This window comes from Topomyia yanbarensis, chromosome 3 (genome assembly GCF_030247195.1).
Source record: "Topomyia yanbarensis strain Yona2022 chromosome 3, ASM3024719v1, whole genome shotgun sequence".
Taxonomy (NCBI): domain Eukaryota; kingdom Metazoa; phylum Arthropoda; class Insecta; order Diptera; family Culicidae; genus Topomyia; species Topomyia yanbarensis.
Window position 1 is genome coordinate 308032925 of NC_080672.1, and position 24909 is coordinate 308057833.

The 24909-nt window shown below is 36.5% G+C and overlaps 1 protein-coding gene across 6 annotated transcripts in view; it reads right to left on the reverse strand.

The window, feature by feature from the left end:
• Positions 1–258: 258 nt before the first annotated feature.
• The window catches only part of LOC131688605 (nuclear hormone receptor FTZ-F1), a 591438-nt gene continuing 566787 nt past the window's right edge, over positions 259–24909 (reverse strand). For 5 of the 6 annotated variants that reach the window (XM_058972967.1, XM_058972966.1, XM_058972965.1 and 2 more), the window contains exons 8-11: positions 16108–16366; positions 15922–16031; positions 15350–15788; positions 259–15285 (exon numbers count right to left, since the gene is read on the reverse strand). In XM_058972967.1, the coding sequence (XP_058828950.1) occupies positions 15642–15788; positions 15922–16031; positions 16108–16366 (516 nt within the window). In that variant the 3' untranslated portion in view covers positions 259–15285; positions 15350–15641. The remainder of the gene's footprint in view (positions 15286–15349; positions 15789–15921; positions 16032–16107; positions 16367–24909) is intronic. The other variant, XM_058972970.1, reaches the window with a different exon arrangement.

Consider the following 24909-nt stretch of genomic DNA (forward strand, 5'->3'; position numbering starts at 1 on the left):
AACAATATTATTAACCCAAAAGCTTGACTTAGTGAAGCTCTAAGATGTCACAAAGTTTCAATTTCCAGATATGGATAAAACATAGGAATTTAATTAATTGAAACTTAAAAAGGTACCCGGGTACCGCGTCGGACACACAACGGTTAATTCCCTTTTTCATAAGACTCCGTGGCGCTGCAGGAGAGTTTTGTCGACTTCACTCATTTGGCGACAAAAGTCGACAGAAGACATTCGTTTGAATGAAAAACGCGAGACATGTTCAATTTTTTCCTTTATTTGTTTCACTTTTTTGTATTTTAAATACATTAATTAAAAATAAGATGATGTTATCTGCATTTTTACAAGTATTTCCCATTTTGTTTCTCAAATATATATTTAAAATATATACGCGTGTGTGTTTTCTATACTTTCTGTGTTGTTTTACTTTTATTCTTCCTCTGTGTGTGTGTTTTGTAAAGACTACGATCATGATTCTACAATTTTGTTGTTTCCGATTCTTTGTTTGTTTATCCTCTCAATTTATTCAACACATAGGTTTTCCTTTGTTAACTACTAAGAAAGAAGAACTTATCACTTATCGCTTACAACTTATCCAGTATATAAAATAATGTACATTAATAACGGTTTCATATTCTATCCATAAACTCTACTTTCATTTTTTTTTGTTTTGCATGTTTAATCACCGATGGTGCGCAATAGTAGCCACAACAGTTTGCCGTTAAAAGTTGCTTAAACCTCTCAGAAACAAAAATAGTTAATAAATGTTCAACATCGATTTAATCCGATCGCGCGTGTGTGCACACATACACAACCGCCGCCGTGGCTCCTCTACCGATGTGTGTGTGTCTGTTTTAAATAGCTCTGTTTCACCGCATGCTGTAACATCGAGTTTCATCATGTTTCGCTTATAGCCTAATGATACTTTTTGAAAGTATGCTGGTAAATTTTAAACCGCTTTTTTTTCCTTATCCTCTCGGTTTCTCTTCCTAGTATTACACTCTTGTTAAGGGGTTCTTTTATTTCTCTTCTTTGTTTTCCAGGGAACATTCTAAAGCTATGTTTCTTGTTTTTAAATGGTAGTTTTTACACTTTTCTCATTCTTTCGTTAAAAAAAATTAAGTAATATCCTAAGCGAACGTCGATTTTGTTGTTTGTTTTTGCGTTTTGCATCGGACAAAAACAACATGTATTAAATTTTAGCTTCATGTTTGCGCCTTCGACGCACTAGTTAAATTAAACACATTTGTAATTTATCACTAAGACGAACAACTTAAACGCTAAAAGGTTTTGAAAACACATTTAGGTAAGGTACCCCATTTTTTTGTATTGATTTTTTTGTTAATATCATGTTTTTTTTTCTTCTCAAGTATATTTTTTGACTGTGATGCTCTCAACTTTTTTTACTGTGAGTGTTTTTAAGGTATATTTGGAAACCAGTGGCGAGTTTATTATTCGCTCGTGTGTCGTACGAAGTGTAAGTGTGAGTGGACAAATTATGGCATTTATGAGGCATGATTAGCGCAACGGATCATCTTTCGGACGCTCTCCTTACACCACGGTGTAGATCTACTTCAGGCCCTCCTTACCTTGTCTATAGTCTGCTTCGTTAGATATCAACTCCTTCACTTGGCAGTGCATAATCTTTACCCAAAAACTAAGTGAATCGTGGTAAGAGTGAGCGTTATAGCGAAGATCCGCACCGGTGCGTTACGCTTCGTCTAGATGGCGCCGTTAATGGCAAAGGGTGAAAATACACAGAAACGCTTTTGCATGGATAAATGAACCAAACAGCACCTTGTTCAATCGAAACCATTCTCATGGCCCGGAGATAAGAAAATTTCAAGTCGAAAACATTTAACAAAATTTTGAAAACCTTCACCGCAATGTTTTTTTTTATAAGTTTTGGAACTTTTTTTTAATATGTTCTCCTGCTAGCTAAGCTTAAACAAAAATTGCATAACCATTTGACTTTCGTGTTGCTTTACTGTTTCTTCCTAAGCTTCCATAGACAATCCTATCTGCCGATCAATACTTTATAAATTAAGTGTGTTTTGCTTTATTAAACCTATATCACTGTGGCAAATTATTTCGCTTAATATTTCCACATTTCAGTGTTTTGTGTTTCGATGCAGCTTTCGCTAAGGTTGTAGTATTAGTTAAAATCTGCCTTCTTGGAATGTTATCTTCTAGTTAACGGAACTGCGTCACGATTTCCCTGCCCATTCCTTTCGGTTTGCCTCGGTGGGACGCGAGTGATTTCTGGCAGCTATCTGCATCGTGAGAATTTGGCCATACCCTGTCCTAGCTATGGTCACACGACATCTACACTGTGTGTGTGTTTTTTTAATTTCATTCACACGATTCCCACGCGTCGCTTGAAACGTGGCTAAAATTAATTACATCGCTAACTACTAAAAAAACGAACAACCTAAAACTAACGATCTCCTCCTTACCAAGTGTTTAAAAATATTCTTTCACAGCTTTTGGTTACATGTTCCTTTCCTTTCGAATACCCTCTCTCACTTGTGTCGTATGCTAACTCTATACTACTGATGCCCATTAGAATCCCGCCCAAAAACTTCAGAACAAGGTGCTGACGATGATTTCGATAGCAGTATTGGTCAGAATTTCCATTTGCTTCGGAGGAACATCTTCGATCATCGACCACGGCTCGATAACGAAAAAAAACAAACATACACCTTTACATCAATATTTACAGTTCCTGTCCTCGAGTCGATCAGCACAACTCTTTTCATCTCTCCTGACTAAACAAGTCCTACAATAGTTTCTTTTTATGTGTTATGTGTACCTACGTGTACGTGTGTCTCGGTGCGAGTTTGTGTATGTGTTTGTTTAGTGTGTATTTTTTGTACTTTTCAAAAGGCATATCATTGAATTATTTTGTCTAACTTTTATACACTCCCTTCAGTAAAGATACACTTGTCTAAGCAATATGTTTTGCCTAGCGCACGCATGACTGTTTTCGGTTGAAAGATCAGCGCCGAGTTTCGTATCCCTAGCAAACTAAACGCTCTGAAGTTAGGTTTCCCACGCAAAACTCCTCGTTGGCTGACAAGTGTTTGCCCTAGATTGACGAGACTAAGAATAAAAGTGGCATCAAAAAATATATCCTCTCTTGGGAGCGCCGCTCGCTCTGGCATCCACTATTTGTTTGGTTGCAGGTATTTTCTCAGTGTACTTTTTTTCTAGTTTGCTTCCGTTCTGTAAGCTAAGTGTAATTTGAGCTACTCCTATACAGGCTATTTACACACATGTTTTTTTTTGGAAGTCCTACTTTGGGCTCTGCCTAATTGCGAACCTCTTTACTTCTCCACACAATGAATGTTTATTAAAAATAAATAAAACTATTCTGTAATACTTTCTTTTGCATATTCAGCAGCGCCGGTTGTCCCATTCCATCTTTTAAATATACTCTCTGATAACCCTCCATATTTTTGGATTTTGTTTTCCCCTAGAACACATTCGATAATATTTGTTTTGTTTGTATGTTATTTACTTAGCATCACATTTGTTTCTTACTGTGTACCGTTTCGTGGGTTTGCGTATCTGTTTGTGTGTGTTTGTGGAAGAAACTGAACCCGAACCGATCGATGATCGAAGATTCATTTCGCTGCCGAGAGTTTTTTTTTTGTTGAGATACCCTTTCGCAACAATACCTGCTCCATTCGTTTGAGAAACACCGACCTAACCTTTTTAATGGAACCGATGGACCATCTGACCACGCCGATTACCTTCCCATTGCCACTAGTGGCTTGAATCTTAAATATAAATATATCGAAGTATCCCGCCCAACCGCGTCCCAAAAGTGTCCGGATCCGCAGTGGTTTTCAAGATTGACCCTATCACCATGGTGACTAATTTCACCCTTGGTCAACGGAATCTATTTCAAGAACCAGCTAGAACCTGAACTCGATTGGGGTTATTCGTGAGTCGCGTTTTTCTTCGCCGTATCGCTTGTTTTTTGGTTTGGTTTCACTTATCAACTAGAGATATACAGAGTCCTTGTATGTTTGTTTCACGTTTGCTTTCCCAGATGACTTTTGTTTTGTTTTGCTGTGTATTTACAGTGTTTTGCACCGTGGTCATCGGAGTGGTCATCGGCGAGGATGGTTCCGGATCGGTGCGCATAGGGTTTGTTGGTGAAGTCGAACGCCGTCGTTAACAGGTTTTGACGAAAGTTGGAGTTGTGAGTTTGTTAGAAAAAGTGATAATGGAAATAATTAATAGAATACGCTAACAAAGTTTGAAAGAAGAAAAAAAAATCGTGTAGAGAAACAAATGGAGTTATAGATATCGAAGAGAAAAAAAATTATTAATTAATTAAGCGTACGGAGGAAAGATGAACCGATAGAACATACTATTTAAGGTTTAATATGAGCAAATTGAAATTGAAGGAAGGAAACTATACTCGTATATTTTTTACATTTTAACGACATTCAATTAGCTAGAGATTACTGGGTAGGGAAAGTTATGAAAATTAGAGCCATAGTACTCAAGTGAGAGCAAGGATGTGAAGTAAACAGATCTAGAAACTAGATGTGGCAGGGTCATTAGAACATGCTTAATATCGTACGGGCTTAATCTTTGTCATCTGTTAATGAGGGTCGAGCTTAGGCAGAATAACTACGAATCACCCGAGTTCACTAACATGTGTCCTGATAAAGGTAGACGTGTCTATCTTTACCGTTACAGCCGACAAAAATTAAGCCACGCAAGATCACCACTAAAAACCTGTCGACGTTTAGCATCAATCTTAATGATGATTGCTGCTGTTCATCTCTGTTTGCCTTTCGAATGCCGGGATAGATTTTTATTAGACTATTGTCACTGTGCTTAGAGTCGTATAGAAGTCGTATAGAAGCACAATTGTTGGTTCACTCATTGATCTGATCTTACAAACATTATTGTAAGACTATGCCGTTAGGCACCAGACTTTGGGAGTATTAACGCGTTTTACATTACTGAAACTGTGCGGAAAATCAAAAATTAAATGTTTAAAAGTCAACAGCGTTTTACGATATTGTTTGTGTAGCGGGAGCTCTCCAATTCCTTAGACCATTTTCGCTAGAATTGGTTTTTTATATTTTTTTCAGATAATCAAATTTTCAGCAATTGACATGTATATTAAATGTAAACTAGTACTACTTTCCGCTTTGAATAAGGCTGATAGAAGGCAACGATCTTTAACAGTTTTGCAATAATATTTATGAAAAATTCTGAAAAAATCCTGGTAGGGGTTTTCTATTACAGTTTAAAAGGCGTTATTTTAAAGAGATGAAACTTTAAAGCCCGAATCCTCGTGTATGGCTTGACAAAAGACAACAAATCAATATCTTAAAAAATATTTCATAATGGATTCAATGAAACTTTTCAGCTTGAACTACTTGCAGTTGTCTATTATCTCTTTTAGTGAAAATGTGCAATGTTGTCAACAAATTCCTATTTTCTAGTTATATTCTAATTTTTTAAAATATATTTTAGTGGCCTGGATCGTTCGATAATTAAGCGACCGAAAATCAAAGATAAAAAGAACATGCACCGTAAAACCCGCCTTAAATATATTGCAATATAAAAACCGAATAGTAATTTCAAGTGTACAAATCGTATTCTTTGTAAGAGTCGGTAGAAAAAAAACCTTTAGTATAAAAACCGGCCAAAAATAAAACCGGTTCTTACAGAGTAGTTTTTTTGCCGACTATTATTCTTTATTCTGGATATTCGTGGCCGACTTTTACGGGAAGAATTGTTCAGATAATTCCTACACTGAAAGGTAGGCGATTTTTACATTCTTAAAGTTGTTTAATGTTGGCTACGGAGTGTGTTCTGTCCTTCCGACTATTCGGCCGCTCAATTGTCATTCAAAATAGCTTCTACATTTGCGAAAAATTTAGGACATTTGGTTGAAATCTGAGAAATGACCTTAGTGTTGATTCAGTTTATCTACAGAAAATCATTAAACTGGTATATGAACTGTGCTTCTAGCATGGGTTATTGGGCCTAAATCATATTTTATAATGTTCTGAGTTGTGTAACTTTATAGAGTTTACTGTTTTAAGTTAATATCTTTCTTGTGTATTATTTTATTGTATATATATTTCGTTTTCCTCCATTATAGTTTGCAAATGTAACAAAAAATTGCAAACAACTTCGGGTAAAAAGGAAAGCTAATTGTAATAATAGCGAATCATGACCTCAAATGAAAATACAAAAAGGCATTTTAAAAAGCGACAAGCAAATTGACAAAGGCCAGCTTTTACCAGCAACACAAAAACTGATATCCCGAAAAATGTTAATGTCTTGTCCAGCATCGCACCTGGGTTCGAGTCCTGACCCCGCACATAGGGTTAGAAATTATTCATAAAAGATTTTTCTAACTCGAAGAGGCGAATGACCTTAAGGACCTCTATAATCGAAATTTTAAAAAATGTACAACTAACAAACTAACAAATAGATGACCGACAGACATCGAAAATTGTCCAAAAGGGATATGTAGAATCCATCCATGTATACCTTTAGCCATTGTCTGTTTATTTATCGAAGTAAGTTTAGCATGAGATTTTAGCATTCAATTGCGATCAGCGAATCACGACTGTAGAAGTGCTAAATACTGCTGCTAAATCATCCATCTGGCTGTGGATATGTTAAACAGAATCTTCAGCACAGCTCATTGGGTCAAAATACCGTTTTCCTTACGATGAAAAATAGTATTTCTAATGTCCTTTTCTTCTCTGAATTATGCCAAACATAGGCTATAATGAAGGTTTAATAAGCTGAATGGCTTTATCACAAATGACCCATCTCCACTCGTCCTTTGTTTATCAGCAATTTGTTATATCTTGAATAAAAAGAGAGTTTTAGAATCTTACTTGTCAGATTTTTAATTGAATTTTTATTTTATAGTCGAATTTTCATTCGATTTTTTTCGATTCGATATCTTCTTTAAATCCATTAGAATGCAAATTTCCTTCCGCTTAACGAAACCCGACTTTTTATTGTTTAACGACTTTTCTTTTAACGACTTTCAATTGACTACTGAATAGAGAAAGTTATGAAAAGTTTGGAGTCATAGAATTCAGGTGAGAGCAAGGATACAGATCAGAAGACTAGGATTGGCAGAGTTATCATGATGATGATTTAGTCTTCTGCTGGTAGAAATCTAGTTTAGGAAGATTCGTACGAGTCCACTAACATGTCTCATGGCAAAGAGAGACTTGTCCATCTTTACCATGGGAACAACTGACAAAAAAGTCGCATAAGAACAACACTAAGTAGAAGACTGTCGATGGTGAACAACAGAAATAATAGCGTTCGTCTATGTTGTGCTTTTCGAATGCCGGAGTAGATTTTTATTAGACTATTGCCATTGCACTTGGAGGTGACTACCAAGTGTGAGTTGACAGCGCGCCAATAGTGATCTACACGCTGCTGCTGATGGATTCCAATCGATTCCTTTTTCTTTTTTCAGTTTTTCGACAAATATGTAGTCACATTTTTCCTTAGAAGTCATTTTAAAGATTTTTTTTTAAAAGTTCTTTTTAGATTTAAAATTATAAAAAATGATGAAACATTGCACTTGGTAGATTTTAATTGTAAAATCGGAAAAAATTGAGCTGGTCAGTCTTTCTTCTCCATGGCATGCAAATTATTTTCACGAATCGAACAAGCAGATTTCAGACAAAATCAGGCATTATCATTTATTGATTCTCTGTGTCATTTCAGCCAGTCCGGATCAATAACAGATTAGCAACCAGGGGAGGTCGCAGAAGCTCAAGTTCAAGCTGTAGCATACCATTATTGGCTACAAATAATTGTAAAATAGCTGATCCCAAACCACGTAACTGCCCCATTTGCATTTTTGTTGTTGTTTTGATTGGCCCAATCGTTATTAATTTAGGTCAACTTTCTTCTACATTTATAAAACTGACAACATTGTTCTAGAAATCGTGAGAGAAAAAAACGAATCAGATTGTCGCATTTTAAAAATAACAAGTTGAATGTGGAAAGGGAGCACACATCAGCCCCACTTCAATTTCCAATTATGTTCATTGGATAACTACACTAACTCGGGATTGGGTATCCATATGTTTTCAGATAATTGTGTCTCCCTCAACCTTCCATGCCAAAATCCTATTCTCGGATGGCCTAGCTCATTGGTGTTTTTCATTATCATATTAGACAGTTGGATTTTAAAATTTGAAAACGGCACCACTTTCTGTGTCATAAATTATCACAAATTTTAAAGAATAACTTAATTTCTCAAATCACGTTTGAGGAGTCCTAATTATATTGGAAAACTTTCATCAATAACAACGCGACTGGGGGACGAAATTGGTTACAACTGTTCTTACGATATTTAACGCCATATATGAGAGATAAATCAAGCGGCTTCGTGATCGTACGTATATGTGAGACGGCTTCCAATAAACGTAAGCACCAATTCGCCAGCAGACTATAAATTGACAAAAAGAATCAACTGGTGAAAGATTCCAGTTGTGTTAAGCAAAAAAGGTGTCAGTCATTGCTCCTAAAGACGCTGAATCCCTCTGGATAAAGACTCGCCAACTCTATCTTTTTCTTATGTCGTTTTTGCTTAAAGCGAAACTGAGTCTGTTTCTAACCCCAACTGCTGTCAAAATGTATGAACTGACAGCAGTTGGGGTTAGAACCTGACTCAGTTTCGGGTTCAAGCGAAAACGACACTAATATGTGCAATTCCAATCGAGCACGAGACCTGTCAAAAGCACTCAATCCAAAGAAAATCGCTTCGAATTCTTCTGGCACGAGGGTCATTGACAGGTCTCGTGCTCAATTGGACTGACACTGGCAGATAAATGGTAAATAAACGATAGACGTTTCAACTTTTCATCCAGAGCGATTCAACGTCGGTAATTGCTCCATGACATACACATGCGGTGGAAGGTACCGGACTTTAGCCAACCAACCAGAAAACCTTGTTTGGCAAGCGATCTGCGAATGTGGCAAAATATTCCTTCTTCGTCACATCTGAATCGGTCAACGGACAAATCCGCATGGAAGCGTCCAAAAGTGACTTCTTGAGGTCTTACGAAGACTCAACACTTTTTGGCCGGATTTGGCATGTTTCGCTTTGCCCAATCGATCTTAGTCTGACCTAGAACCATGTTTTCGCTCTACACTCCGCTTTATCACAAAATTTTGAGCTATCATGAAGACTAACGTTCATGAAATCCCCAAAAAAAAAAGTTTAAAAATGCCCTTGTGAAAGTATCTACACGTATCAAACCTAGCTATACCCTTGATTTGACTAAATGTGTCACCGCAAATGTGCTTGCATTTAGGGATGTTTGTAGACCCTCGGACATTTAGTAGCGAAAATATTTTTATAAATATACTAGAATTGTGGTGCATTCTCAAAGTATGCTTCACGCAATCAGAACATTCTTGTGCTGTTGGAATGAAATAATTAAAAAATTGTAAATTCAGCTTTTCCTGGCTAAGTTCAAAACCTCAGTTTAGGAACAAATGATGAAAACCAATGCATATTATACGTCACGGAAACGTGCACTCAGCCTCTTTATTATTTCGGCTGTTTTGCATTACTGGCATAGAAACTAATTGTACCGATGATATTAATAGATTCGAATAATTTTAATGGTCCATTTGAAAACAATTTTAAACGAACGTGGCATGACAACTAAGATATAATATTCAATAGTCAAATGTTAATTGTTTAGAAGCAGAATTTTTTTTGCAGATCCGAATTGTTTTGTGCAGAAGGCCACTACCTAACATACAAGTAGTTTTTTGCGTTTCGGATTTTCCTCATCAGTAACTTGCATAATATTGGTGCTGTTTAGTTTTAGCGTCTAACCTGTGCCAATTCTGGTGCCAGTCTAGATTTATCATCTAACTTGCACAAAGATGTTACAGATGAAGACAATGCGAACCGATAAAACCTATGAATGCCAAACTAATATTAATTTTCACATTTCATTTCCATCGGTCCCTCTACGTACTGGGTTTTTATGGCCGACGTACGGGGAAGCGATTCTACCATCTACCTATTTCGGCAGAAATGAATGCGAACAAAATGAATAAATTTCAAGGTGGTTCGTGCGTTTGGACTCAAAATAATATAGATTGATTTTAAAGGTTCCCAAATCCGGCCACCTGTAAGTGAAGTAGAATATTCATTGAAAGAAAAAATGCAAATAAGAAAATAAAAATGCCATTTTACTACTTCGTAGAGCAATATTTTGATTAAGAATCCTTTGGATTTGTATGAATTTAAAAAAGTGCAGAAATTTAATTACAGCTAAATACAATTTTAATATAAAACCAAAAGTTCAAAACGAGTTGGTAATCAAGTAATCATATTATTTAATAAGTTAGCCTGAAGATTCTGCATCAATCATCCAAAAAACGGCGTGGTGAATAATTTCAAACCGGTTATTTCGAAGGCACAAAAATGAAAAGCACTCTTCACACTTGTCAAGTCCCATGATAATATTTACACTGGAATACACTTAGCGATGGGACCGGTTTGCGGTCATATTTATGAGGTAGATTGAAAATGACCGCAATGGATATGGATATATTATTCCTCTGTATGCATGACGTTTGATTTATTGTAAAGTGTATACAAAAATCAACTTCATATTAATCGTTATGTGGTCGACAGGGTACCCTGATACCTATTCAGATTTCAATCCAATAAATTCCGCAAGCTCGTAATTGGTGTTTAGTACATCTTACAACATCACCATAGCTTTTGGGGAATAAATGTGATGATGCAGAAAACGGGGCCTGAGGAAGGGCTTTACCCCATAACAGGTCGATAAAGGCTAAGACAAGACGTGACAATCGGCTTCTTGTTTTTCATTCGACATTCTTCTTTTCGCAGATTTCCACCCTGCCGAAATCTTCCGAACAGTGTTGCTATCTTTTAAAATGAAAATGGATACTTGTTAATTTATGTTATGCCTGCAATATTTTGTATCTTGAATCCATTATATTAATAAAGGGCACCCTTTTTCAATGTCATGGGTGTTCAGTAAGGTTTGATGAAACCATTTTCTGACAAATTTTAGATTCATTTATTCTTTTTTATTCTTTTAATGATAATAATATTATTTGTCAAAAGCAATTACATTTTTTTCTAAAAATATAGCAACACTGCCAAACATCATTTAGCTATCCCTGCAGTAACGTTGCGTACGGTGCAAAAAGTCAGAATCAACCAATCAGGAGCTGGAACATTCTGACGTAAAATTGGAACAAAAACGACCCCCTCTATTGTCATGTCTTGTCTTAGGATAAAGGTACCCGGGTACACGCAGATTTGAAATGCTCTCAACTATAGCATTTTAACTGAGTTGGACACTTTCGGAGGTTTTGGATTCAGGAACTTATTTACTTTTAGACTACGTAAAAATAAAATCGGATGAATTCTTCTGGTTCCGGGAACAGGCATTTCTGGAAGAATGTTCCAATATTGGGATACAATTTGTGAATTTCAATATGGGTATCAAAATTCTTGTAAACGCCTCAGAAGTCTGCATTTCATGGACCTGGGACCATTTGGTTGTTTGGCCTCGGAACGGAAAGATTCTCGTAGGGCCGTGAGTGGCTGTCCTTACAGACAATTGCAAAAATTTCGATACCGTTTCCTTGGATTTTGATGAAATTTACAAATTATATTCTCATACTGGAACATTCCTGCGGAAAACTGGATTACTGGGAACCAAATTCATACATCTGGTTACAGATTCTAAAAATGGATGAGTTTCTCGAACTAAAACATCCCAAAATGTTAAAGTTAAGAGCTTTTTAATTGACGGGTACCCGAATGCGCTCGAGGGCCTGTTAAAGGTTTGTTTTTTGTTGGGCAAACAACGGTTACAGAAATAGCGAAAATGTTATGCCAAACTTAACGCTAGTTTTCTCCGATTCGTGGTAACGCAAATGGGACTGATATATGGTTATGGGCAGTATACCGTCACAGTGAAAATTATAGTTTAGTTACTGTACATTTCTGTTCGGATTATCATCATTCAGCATTGGCACTACATCATTCCAAATTGACTCAGGCCAGATACAACGTGCCTTTATTTTGCCATTTGGTCACCCTATGTCAGTTTCCATCATCCGAAGATGACACCCGAATACGTTTATTGAAATGCAAAATTTTATTTTTTACAGTTTGCATTGGCTAAAAATTTTAAAATCTCAACTGAGTTCGATGCTTGGCGCTTGGACAGCGCTGCAGGCATAAAAAAGCAACGTAGGCTTAATTCTTCTTTTCGCCGCTTGGACAGCGCTGTTGTATACATCAAAAGCGTCAATTTCAATCGACGACAGCGCTGCCCAAGCGGAGGATGGATAATCACGTGAGCGGTGGTGTTTTCCGATGGATACAGATGGGATGAAAAATGCTGGCTTTTCTCCGAGTAATCATGAGTAGAACGATGATTGGGGAGGTGTGTTAGAATGATAGTTAAACATAAAATTTCTTAGTGATGATGAGAAAAAAAGAATAGAGGATCACAGGAGGAGCGAAAATATGCCTATGTATTTTGTTCATATCTGCTTTGAAGAAGAATGAAAAAATAGGAAAAGCCTTTAGAGACAAAAAAGTCGAAGAACCTGAAGATGCCAGAAGTGTAGAGCAGAAGATATTAGAGAAAAACTAAAGATCGTAGAGATTTAAAAAAACAACATATTAAGCTTATTTGGTGCAATTTTGAGCCGATTCCTTGGAATATGGTTGTGAGTAATTGAGTTTGTTGTTCTGCTACATCAATAAAGTCTCAAATTAGCTACAGGTTTCTGTGCATTCTTTTTTCCACTTTTAGTTAAATTTTTTTAGAGTATCATCTATTTTTATTTACAAATTATAAATCCCGGCTTGCAAAACTGAACAAAAATCAATCGCCTCAGGCTTATAGAAGACGAACGAATAGTGATTTGAATCAATGATCACCATTTATTGAAGACGATTAATGGAAAAATCAGAAGAAAGTAAGAGAAATTTGTTTTGTAGACTGGAGCTAAGGCAAAGAAATGTAACAAAATATATTAAAAGAGAGGGTGATCAACGATACAGAAGTTTGCTGTTTTTACAAAAGCAGAAGGTGCTAGGCTTCGTCTAATCACAGCTTCAGCAATGGTTCACAATACCCTGATAGCTGGCGCGTTTTAAGTGCTACGTCAAATTTTAAAATGATATGATTAACCTCAGAACGGTTTCGCGTTGGGTACAAATGGTCGGTGTTAAGTCAGACCGGACTAAGCGACAAAATATTGATTTCGAGAAAAACGAGTTTAAAGTTTGAATCGCAGCATCCTTTACATTATGATTGGGAATTTATTTTTGCCATAATTCTTGTTTATTGTTAAATATATCAAATCTGGCAAAAGCCGAATGTAGCTGACGAAATTCTTTATCCAGTGCTATCATTATCTCATTTTTTGATGTTTTGCGACTTAGTCCGGTCTGACTTAACACCGACCAAATGTAAGCGAGAGCTAAAATCTATCTGAAACGATTAATTTTTACTGAATGTAAAAATACATTACAAAGCTCTATACTAAACTGTTTTACAAAGCAACCAATTCTAATGCATTCGTTTTTGTACATTACACTAAGAACTATTGCATTCTTTCTACAAAAAATCTTTCAAAGTATGAGTTTCTGTTTTTCCTTGATAGCGTAGGGGCACGACTATACCCCACGAAACCGTTCTTGGGTTCAGACAAATATTAGAAGGCAGGGCAAGTATTAAGATGATCATAAAACAAGGTTTCAAAAGTGCTGAGTATTGGCGAGTTAATTAGTAATGTTCAAGTTGACCAAATGAAATATTTGGAAAAATGAAAGAATTAGTGGTAATAAATGAAACAAGTGAGAAAATAAAAGATAAAGACAAATAAAGTCATTGAATAGAGCTTTTTAGTATACGAAAAAAAAGAACAAACGAACCTCTCGCAACTAAAATCATCATCGTCGTCGAATGTCGCTTTATTTTTTGACCCGCGAAGAAATTCTGACCAACCACTGTGCGCGGAAATCGCTTTGCGCCGCCCGTGCGCTCGCGTATGTAATGTCGGTGAAAAGCACTCCCTCCTGTTACTATACCATACGTACAACATGTTAAATGCGGTACCGCGTTTGTGATGTTCGAGTGCAAAGTGTGGAAATCTCAGCCTGTTTCGGCCATGATTGTTTGAATGTTTTAATTTCTGTAAAACTGTTTTGGAACGCCGCTTGCTCTGTGCGTCGCGTTTGAACTTTAATCGGTAACATTTAGTGTGTACAGTTTTGGGATCATCTGGTGTGGTTTTTGTTTCTGTGTGTATATTTTTGTTTGTGTGTAGCTTCAACAAGTAAAAGCATGTTCAACAACTTTGAATTTTTTTTTCCATTACTATATTCGACCAATGCTGATTTATCGTTAATATTGGCTTGCATTGTTCATGTGTGTAATTGGTGGATTACTATTTCTTGAGTGCCATCGGTTTACGTAGAGTTGGTGTAGGACAAAGAGGAATATTTTGTAGAGTGCTGATAGACACCACCTTTTTGGGTGTTTGGTGAATTGGGCGATGAGAAATGCCACAGGATCGTGCTCTTCCGCGACCGGGCGAAGAAGTATGAGACTTTGAGCGCTGGTGCAAAATGATTAGGTGACATGATTGTTGCTTTGCTTCATATATATTGCACTAACGTTCCGAAACGTAAAAGGTTAGGATTATTACAAAAAAAAAAGAGTTATTGTTTTCTTAAGGAGAATTCGTTAACAGTTTAACACTTATTGAACACTTAGTTTTAGATCCATTGTTTTTGCGTTTGTTTTCTTGTGTATTTTTGCTTCACTCGCTATTTTGCTTATATCCCAAGCTGCGAGTAGCGCAGCCGGGTTTATGTTGTCTGACTCGGATTAGCGGTCTGAAATTTAGCTTTGTAATATCATGTTTCCAACATTGAATTAGATTTATCGGCAAATTTGATTTGGATTGACTATTTTTACGGATTTTTCTTGTACCGGATGACTGTGTTCACTTTTTGGACTACAACTATTACTGAGAATTAAAACTTAATTCGCTGAGTTGAAATGGTAACGTCATTTTTTCCTGTTTATTGGTGTATCTAATAAAAGGTGAATTGGTTGGTTTACCGACTCGGTTCTGTATGCATCTGGCTGCTCCGATTACCGTGGTGGAACGGATTTTTGTTCTCTCTGTTTGTTGGGCTGGGAATATCTCACACCCTTGGACTATTTTACCCTAGAGTTGCAAGGAAAAAACATCAGCACTACAAATTTAAAAAAAATCCAACCAGGCAACAAACCTTTCACTCATAATGGACGACCGGTAAAAATTAAATTATTAAAAATAGTTAATAACAAGTAAGCAAAGAAGATTTCCGCCGCTCGAAAAATATAAGTCCACACTCGTGACAAATTGCAAAAAAATAACAAATCGAACACAATTGTATTGCTCCTCTCCATGCCACAATCTTAGTAAAGGTTGATCATTCAATTGGATGGTCTGTTTTTTCATCTTTTGTTTTTGAACGACATTGGTGCAAACTATTTTGCCCACTAAGCAATCTTCCTGCTGGTTCTCCTGCGACGACGACTTCATTTCCGCTTTGCATGCAACATCTCCATCAGTAACGTCTGGGAGGGTGCACTTCCGGCACAGTGTTTGATGTACAGGTGATCTTCACCCCGAGCTGCCATCGCGTGGATTTCCGGTATAATACTGAGCAACTTACTAAACTTGTCCTAAACGGTGCGAAGGGTTTGATGTAGTTAGAAAACATTTGAATTGAAGTTTTGATTAACCATACGTTTCCACCGTTTTCGAATAGGCTCGATGGAAACGCCTGGTTACTCAACTGCAACTATCTACACTTACGGGTACCGACGGGTAGCAGGTGAGGGTGTAGTCCAGCAGCGCCGCTTGCACATTTTCATAGCCTTCGACGACCGTCTTCCGGTTGGTTATCCCCCGGACTTCTGCCACATCAGTAGGAGGAAAAAAAACAAAATCCGGTTACTAACTAGTCCGCCCAAGCAAGACACGCAATAATATGCCCCTTACCAGGATTTAGCAGCAGCAGGAATTTCATGCAGATGTAGTCACCCACGTCGAACTTGAGCTCCTGAAGTTTGTTCTGCAGCTCGTTGAAGTGCTCGGCCAGGTTGGGCACACCCAGCAGTCCTAAACCTAAGAGATCAAACTTTTGCCCATTGTGCAGGGTAGTTTCGTCCGGCAGGCCGTTGTGCAACCGCTGGTGGATGTGATCCAGCACCAGCATGTCGGACCAGCTGTTCTGCAGTAGCTTCATTTGGTCGTCCACCTGTTTCGTTTGTCGGAATGAAAAAGCATTGATTAGGGAGTGTAATGGTTGTGGGGTTTGTGGTTAATATTATTTAGCTAATTTCTGCCAGCATTGGAATATAAATGATCTTTGTTTTTGTGGTGGTACTACTGGTGCATTGAAAATAACTATAGAGAACACAGTTTAATCAAACAGAATAGTTGACAGGATACTCACTGGCCCAAAGAAAGTCGTAGATCATTTCAAAAATCTTTATTAAGGTAAAAGGTGCCATGCTATTTGGACAGCGATATTCATTTCATCTCCACCGAATGAAGGATAATTTCATTGGTAACGAAATTTCCTGTTTTATTTTAGCTAAACAAAGTAAAACTTCCGAATTGTGTATTAATCATTTCTTTTATTACTCTCATGTTTAGTCCTTTTTACTTAGTATGTTTTTATTTACGTCTTTATTTTGAAGTAGAATACTTCTAACGTTTCAATATAGGGGTCCCGTTTTAAAGTTTCTGCTGAGATATTTTCCCAGTTTTCAAATGCGAATAACTCTATATGTTTGCACTATCTGATCGGAAATATGTGCACGTATATTGTATTTGATTCCGTAAAATATACTATTACTATAAATAACAAAAATAATGTATTTTGTGAAAGTGGTAATTATCAGCGCTGATTGGTCCGAACAATTCAACCAAGCAGCGAGCGTTGCTAGGACCGCCTCTTTGCCATCCAATGAACCGCTACACACATATAAAAGCAGCACATAAGAAAACATCGTCAGTTTGCTTTCTGACCTCGTAGTAGTTGCTACGTTCCGTCAGCTCGAAGCAATATATTTCATGACTGCCGCCAGGCATCATTTCAATTATATCTAGATAAACATGTTAAATGGTCCTAAGTGCAAATGAGAACCTTTCTTTGTTTACTTACTCTTTCGATTATTACGGCGTCAGCATAAAACTTTTCAATATGTTTTAAGGGTGTATCGAAAAACGCTGATTTCGACTAGCATATTACGCTAAGAGTTAATGAACAAACGTTTAAACGGACGAGTTATTAATGAAAGAGAAAGTAAACAAAGAGAAACTGTCATTTTCACTTAGGACCATTTGACATGTTTGGCTAGATATACAGGCGCGCCTGTTTATGCATACATGATCACAGACTACAGAAAAAAACAGAATGCTCTTTCTTTCGGAGCTAAATAAACGAATTTCAAGTGTCCGTTGGCGGTGGCCGGTGGTGTAGTTGGGTAAGAAAGACCCCGCTCTCTTGCTCTTCCAATTATGTGTGGCGTTCTCAAATAAATTCACCACGGTGCGCGCTCCAGAGTGCACTGCGAAGCAGTGTGCTCTTTTATTAGTTTTCTTCTAGCAAACGGTAATGTGGCTGCGATTGACGATTTGAAGGAGATTATGTTGGTTTGTTGAATACTAATATAAATTTCTGTTGATGGTTTGATTCTGGGGGCAAACTGGGAAACGTGAAACGGGATTTTCATTTCACTTATTTTATTTGCGAATTTCACTGCTCTACAAATGAAATGTTCCGTTAAAAGTAATGTCCTGGTACTACATTTGTTGTCGGTTATTATCATACGTGACAATTACAGGGTTATTGGGAAGAAACCTGGTTGGTTAAGGTTTGGAAATATTATTTTTGTAGGACATTCGCCTGAACTCTCTAATGCTGACATTCCACGCGCAAATGCACTTCTACTGGCTTTTAACTGTGGAGTGAGTTTGACTTCCAGTGAGTCCAAATAGTATTTGTTATCCAATTTGGTCTTTAATTTATTTTATTTGTGCATGCCATGCTTTAAAGTGGCCTATTTCTAAAATAAAGCAGACGTCTTTTGATCCCTTTATACATATGAGCGACCGAAAATAAAAGTCGCAAGGATAGAACATATATAGAAGCTATATTATCCCCACAGATGTCTATAAAATTTCGCACGGATCGCTTATATGGTTCCGGAAATATAGACTGAACCGTCCGGTCACATATGAAATTCCCATATAAGCCGGAACTGAAATTCCCATATAAGCCTTTTTTTTCAAAGGGGGGACCCCATGAAATTTCAGAAATCGAATTCGTATTTTTGATTGGGGGCCGTACACAAATGACGTAGCTTTTTTCGGCGATTTTTTACCCCTCCCTCCCCCTCGTAGCATTTGGTCACAAAATTCTAACCTCCCCCTCGTAAATAACGTAGCATTTACCTACCCCCTCCCCCTCGTCACATGCAAAGCGCCCGGATGACGAAAAAAAATTACATATATTTTTCAATTATTTTAAATGCAATTCCTTTCAAAATGTTTGACGACTTTTATCAACATTTTCATTATAACAGCAAATTGCGTGCAAAATAAGCCCATTTCATGACAAATATAGTGTTGATGGTTTTATTTTGAATTTTATATGTCAAGAGGAGCATGAAGACAAGTTCTCTCAGTTCACAATCGTGCAGCTGCCAATGCCTTCGTTCATCTAAATTACTAAATTTGGTTTGGTTGAATCCGAAGTGAAAATTTAATTCAGCTTCCAAACTAAGTCTACTAGTTAGCAACATTAGCTAACTAATGCAGCAAGTTAAAGCCGCATACAAAATCTTTTCGTATTTTTGCGAACTTGTAATTCCGCGAATCGTAAAATTTACCTCATGAAAACCGCATCAAAAGTAACTTGTTTTAATTTAAATTCATTTCTCTTGGGAATGGAGGATCATTAAATTATTTTCTCTAAACAATGGGTTTTAAACTTAATGCTACGTCGCACAACTTCTGACCCTACCCTCCCCCTCGTCACACTTCGTCACAAATTTGGTATACCCTCCCTACCCCCCAAAATGCTACGTCATTTATGCATGGCCCCTTGCAAACATCTTTAAAATGCATGAAACGTCGAGATTTTATGTTACCACGAAAAAATTTTTGTATAAAAATCGACTTTGCCGATTTCGCACCTTTTTCAGTTCAATATTACCGTGGCTGTTTTTTTCTTTTGCAAAATTTTAGAGCTCGAATTATGATTTCTTTTCTTGTATATTTGTCATTGCATGTATAATAATAAAATGTAATATATGCATTTGAAAGCTTTTAATGAATATAAACAACGCAAACATTCTCGTGTTCATGATTGAGAAAAGCACAATTGCACCGCTAGGTGGATTAAAACATTTTTTTTTTGGGTCAAAACGTTTAATGAAGTGAAACGAATATCGATCACTTTATATTCTATAAAGTGATAGTAAGACATGTAAGGCAAATAAGTTATATAGCAAAATATTTCATTTTAAAGCATTGTGTTCGATTAAATTGGATTAATATACCTACTTTGGTCTAATAATAAGACGCATAAAACTAAATTCTTTGGGTGAAACTTCAGTCAACTTAATGCTGGTTTCGGCAAATTCAGACAGAAATAACAACTGAATTTAAGATTACGCACCACTGGTTTGTATACAACAACAAAACTTCGGGAATCCTCTAAGAGAAGCAACACGTTAGATTCCACTGAGAAGTCCAAAAATTTGTTTTTAAACTCAACAACACAGCTCGGTCTGCTGGGCGTCGCCCAATGTTGGTCCAACGAAGGACCAACGTGGGTCTTAAAAAGGCTGTTCAGCACATCTACTTCGTAGAGAATTATTGGCGCTGTTCTTTTCAGAGCAATGCACAGTGGTCAAAATGTTTTAATTCATGCCCTTAATTATTTTGTGGCGAAACCATAAGGTTTTGAGTTTTGGTGACATCAGACAATGGACAATGGACAGATGGATTTTCAGAAGTAGACGGTCATGTTCCAAAATGAAGTGTAGCCATTTCTGAAATTTAACTATTTACTGGAAGCAGATCGACAATTTAAGTCTTCAGCAAAGTTGTAGAGCATATTATTTTAACCAATTTTAGTGAAGAAACTAACTCTTTAACCCCTTCCGTTCCGTTATTATAAGACATTTTCGTTAGCACCCTTTAAAATTCAGTTTTTTTTTTAAATAGCTTTTGTTGTATTCATTTATCAACAACGATGCTCTCTATAATGTTTTAGATATTTTATTAACCCACAATTTTGCTGAACATTTTAAGACGCTACGATGTTTATAGATAGAGTAAGTGGTGATTCTTTGATTAACAATGCCATATTTCTTAGCTAGTTTTTCCAAAAAAGTTGCGAAAATATGCAAATGAATTAGGGTGATCTTGAAAGTACTATAAATGCACTACAAAATCCTGAAGGAATGGCTTGTATCCATTATTATCCAAAAATGTTGCGAACGAATGAAACTGCGAGTATTTCAGTTCTTACGGCGTTTATATTCTATTCAATCTTAAATAATTGGAAAGTAGAAAAGGTCTTCAATAAAATGTTCATGATCTAGTTATCTTCTACTCTTTCGATGAGCTGTTATCTGCGTCATCATGTAACTTTTTAATTGGATAGTTACTACAAAACTAGAACAGTTTACGTTTATCAATTTCGACTTAAACAAAATCGCTAACTAATAAACGACTACATGAGAAAGGGTGGGGGAGTGGTATGAGAGGCAAGGTTCATTCGGTGAAAATTGCTTTTATTAGTTTTTAATGATACACAGAGTGTCAGTCACTACAGTCAATTTACCTATAATAATGTAGCAATTGAACTTAATTTCCCCAATTTTCATATCAAAATCTTGAAATCTTGAATTGTTTCGAAATTTTACACAGTTCGTCTTCATACAATTCTCAATGGATCTACTAGCGCTTTTTGTTTAATTATTCTTTTATACTAACCGATTGTTATAACTGAAATCATTTTTTTAGATTCAGTGCAAATGAAACGATTGCATATAATTTGTATAAACATTTCCTAATCAGTTTACTTTTTCATGAAACCTTATTTAATTATGCAACGGATGGTAGTTTGGTGAGCAGAATGTTGTACATTTGGGTTAGGAGAAGCATAACACAAGTGACAAGCCAGATTGCTCCGAAGAAAAAACTCAAAATCTCGCAGTTTTATTCTTTCATAACATTCTTGGATACTAACGGATAAAAACCATTCCTTCAGGATTTTGTTAGTACTTCCAAGATAACACTAATTCATCTGCATATTTTTGCAACTTAGAAAACTGGCTATGAAATATGACATTTTTAATCAAAGAAGCAGCTCTAACTTTTTTTATAAACATCGTAGCGTCTTAAAATGTTCAACAAAGTTGTGGGTTATAATATCTAAAACATTGCAGTGAACATTGTTGTTGAGAAGTGAATATGACAAAAGTTATTTAAAAACAGATTTTCAAAGGGTTATAATGAAACTATCTTATAACAACGAAACGGCTATAGCTAGACAGTTAGTCTCTTCAAAAAAAATTGCTTAAAATATCATCCTCTACAACTTTGCTGACGACTCAAATTGTATATCTCCTTCCAATAAAAAGTTATATTTCAAAAATGCCTTTACACTTCAATTTGGAACATGATAGTCTACTTCTGAAAATCCGTCTGAATAACTCGAAACACCTGTCTGATGTCACCAAAACTCAAAATCTTATGGTATAGCCGCAAAAAAATTAAAGGCATGAAATTGCACATTTTGACCACTGTGTAGTGCAATGTACTGACTACAGTGAGGATCCTATTTTATTAGTTGCCGTGTTTGTCCGCTTTCGAATTTTTGTGCAACAGATTTTGTCAGCTTTTTGACCCGTTTCTCCCAGCCAAATTTAAGACAAAGTCTTCTGATTTAGTTCTCTTATGTTGCATGATGGAATTAAAGCGAAAATAGTCCTTTCTTAAAGTGATTAAAAAGTTTCGATTTTTTTTTAAACTGATGCGATAATAGACCAACTCCGAAGAGAACCCTATATCATACTTTAGATAGTCCCAATCAATATGAAACAGAAATGTTCAGAATTTGTCAGTCTTCAATACATAATGGAGCTGCCAAAATCGGTCCTTGTATTCATTCTAAAAAATACAGAGAAAATCACAGATTTTAAAATTTTGTTCTTCCAGTAATTATAGCTGGCGTCTACTGGAACTTGTAATTTGTAGCCCATCGAATGTGTGCATAAAATTTTATAACACACTGCATTGAATTTAAATATTAGTTGATTAAATGAAATTACTTTATTTTCCAAAATTATTGTAATTTTAACGAGAGTTTAAAATTTTGTGCTTCCAGGAATTGTACCTGATGTCAATTTCTATCAATTTTTTATTAAAATATTGGGATAGAATGAAAACGTTTTGCCTTTCTCCTATAGAAAGGCTATGCAATCACTCTGAAAACCGAATTCTTAGCCGAGGCCCGGAGGGCTGAGTCTCTTATACCATTCGACTCAGTTCGTCGAGTTAAGCAAATGTCTATGTGTGTGTGCGGCTGTGTGTGTGCGTGTGTATGTATGTATGTGACCAAAAATAAGCACATCGGAATGGCTAAACCAATTTTTTCAAACTTAGTCTGAAATGAAAGGTACAACGTTCCTTTCATTTGAGGCTGCCTTAGGCTGCTATTGAATTTCATTTAATTCCGACTTCCGGTTTCGGAGTTACAGGTTGAAGAGTGGAATCGCGCAGGAAATTCCCTTATAAATCGGAATCAGCATGGTATCAAAAAGATGAAAATCTTCATAAAATGTGTTGAAAATGTTTGGATTTCTAGTTACAGCTCACGGATGCCCAATCAAATCCATGTTGACGTCATTGGACAACTTCGGCGGAACCGGAAGCTTCGGGAAAGTGGTTATGTTCCTGAGTTGAATTCACATCTGCTTCTCAGAAATGTCTGACTCGATTTTCACAAAATCAGTCTCAAATGAAAGCTAGAATAGTCCTATTGAATGCTATTAAATTTCCTTTGAATCGGAGTTCTGGTTCCTGTGTTACGGGTTGAAGTATGTGGCCACATGCGAAATTTCCATATAAACCGGTAATGTATAAATGATGCAAAAATAATTAAAATGAGTTACATGAAATTGTTGGCCGATACTCTTATACCATTCGACTCACTTCGTTGAGTTCTGAAAACATGTGTATTCGTATATGTGTATGTCTGTGTGTGTATGTATGTGCGCATCGGTTACTCGGAAATGACCGAACCGATTTTCTCAAAACAAGTCTCAAATGGAAGGTATAATATGCAGTTTGGTGTAGTATCGCCCCCCACTTACCCTAACACCTCCACCTGACATCAACCCCCCCCCCCTGGCCACCGTCGCACCCGCATTAGAGCATTGCAAAAAAAAACCCTCATTTTTGGAATCTCAAAAGCCTCCTATTGTGACAAATAGAAAAGTAAACTCAGATGCCAAATTTCATATCATTTGGACAATTTTAGATCTCCGCCCACTTTGCTTGAGGTTTTTGACATTGGTTCCATGGGAAAATACAGTGTGTTCCATATTTATAAGTTCACTCCAATTTTTCAGAATAACTTTTTTTCTATCCAAACAAACTGCACCAATTTTTTAGCGTTTGTTTTGAAGCTTAATCAACGATGTTTCTCGAAATTTAGAAGCCCTGCGGCGTTTTTTCGTTTGTTATGGTACTTTAAGTGAAAAAAGTGATGTCCCATATTTATAAGTTAATTTTACTTTTTTGGCTTTTTCATATAGAAAGGTTATGCAATCACTCTGAACATTATCAACCTAATCCCGGTCTATCCCCCCATCACATACCATCTTTCCATCATCAATTTACCACCCCCTCCCCCCCCCCCAAGAAAAATCCTAGTTCCTCTAAAATAAACTTCCCTAACAGCTCTGTAAAACCAGTGAAAAATTTGGTTTGAAATGATTTTGAATATGAAAGCTACTTTGAAATTGAAACTAGTTTAAAATTTGTTAACAAGTTGAAACTTTTTGGCGGCATCCGGACCCCCCGAACTCTCCTTTTGGATCCGCTGCTGGGTTCAAGTGTTCCAGCTTCGACACATAGCTTCTCAAGTTTGTGGCTGTCGATCCATTGTAAGTATGTGCAAATCGTACAATGTGTAGCAATTCCTTACTGCATACTCCTACCTAAGCCAATGCAAGCCAAAATATTTGGCCGGGATTAGGTTGACGATTTTTAGAGCGATTGCATAACCTTTCTATATGAGAAAGTAAAAATCAGTCATAAATTCACGAACAAAAGGTCACGATTTCGTGAACTGAACAATTTACGAAAACCATGACCAGGTTCCTGAAATTATGGATAATAAACCTCGAATTCATGAAACTATTGGTGTTTCGCCCCGAGCAGAGTTAAAAATATTCATATTCATTGAATGAAAATTGATTATATTCAACCGCATTCATTTTCAATATTCAGTGACGCAGCTGAAAACGTTAAACGAACAAACCGCCCATTCATCCATGCAGATTTTCATTCGTCTCCGATTATTACACGAAGCGACCGTGCAGTAACGAATCGAACGCATCAAAGTAAGCCCTGGCACAGTGTAAGCGATGATGATAGTTGTTTCATATGCTTTACCGGCAATTGAAAACATTTTCCTTGATAATTAGTGAAATGAATATATTGTACGATATTCAACTGAATGGATAACATGGATATTTGAATGAATATTTT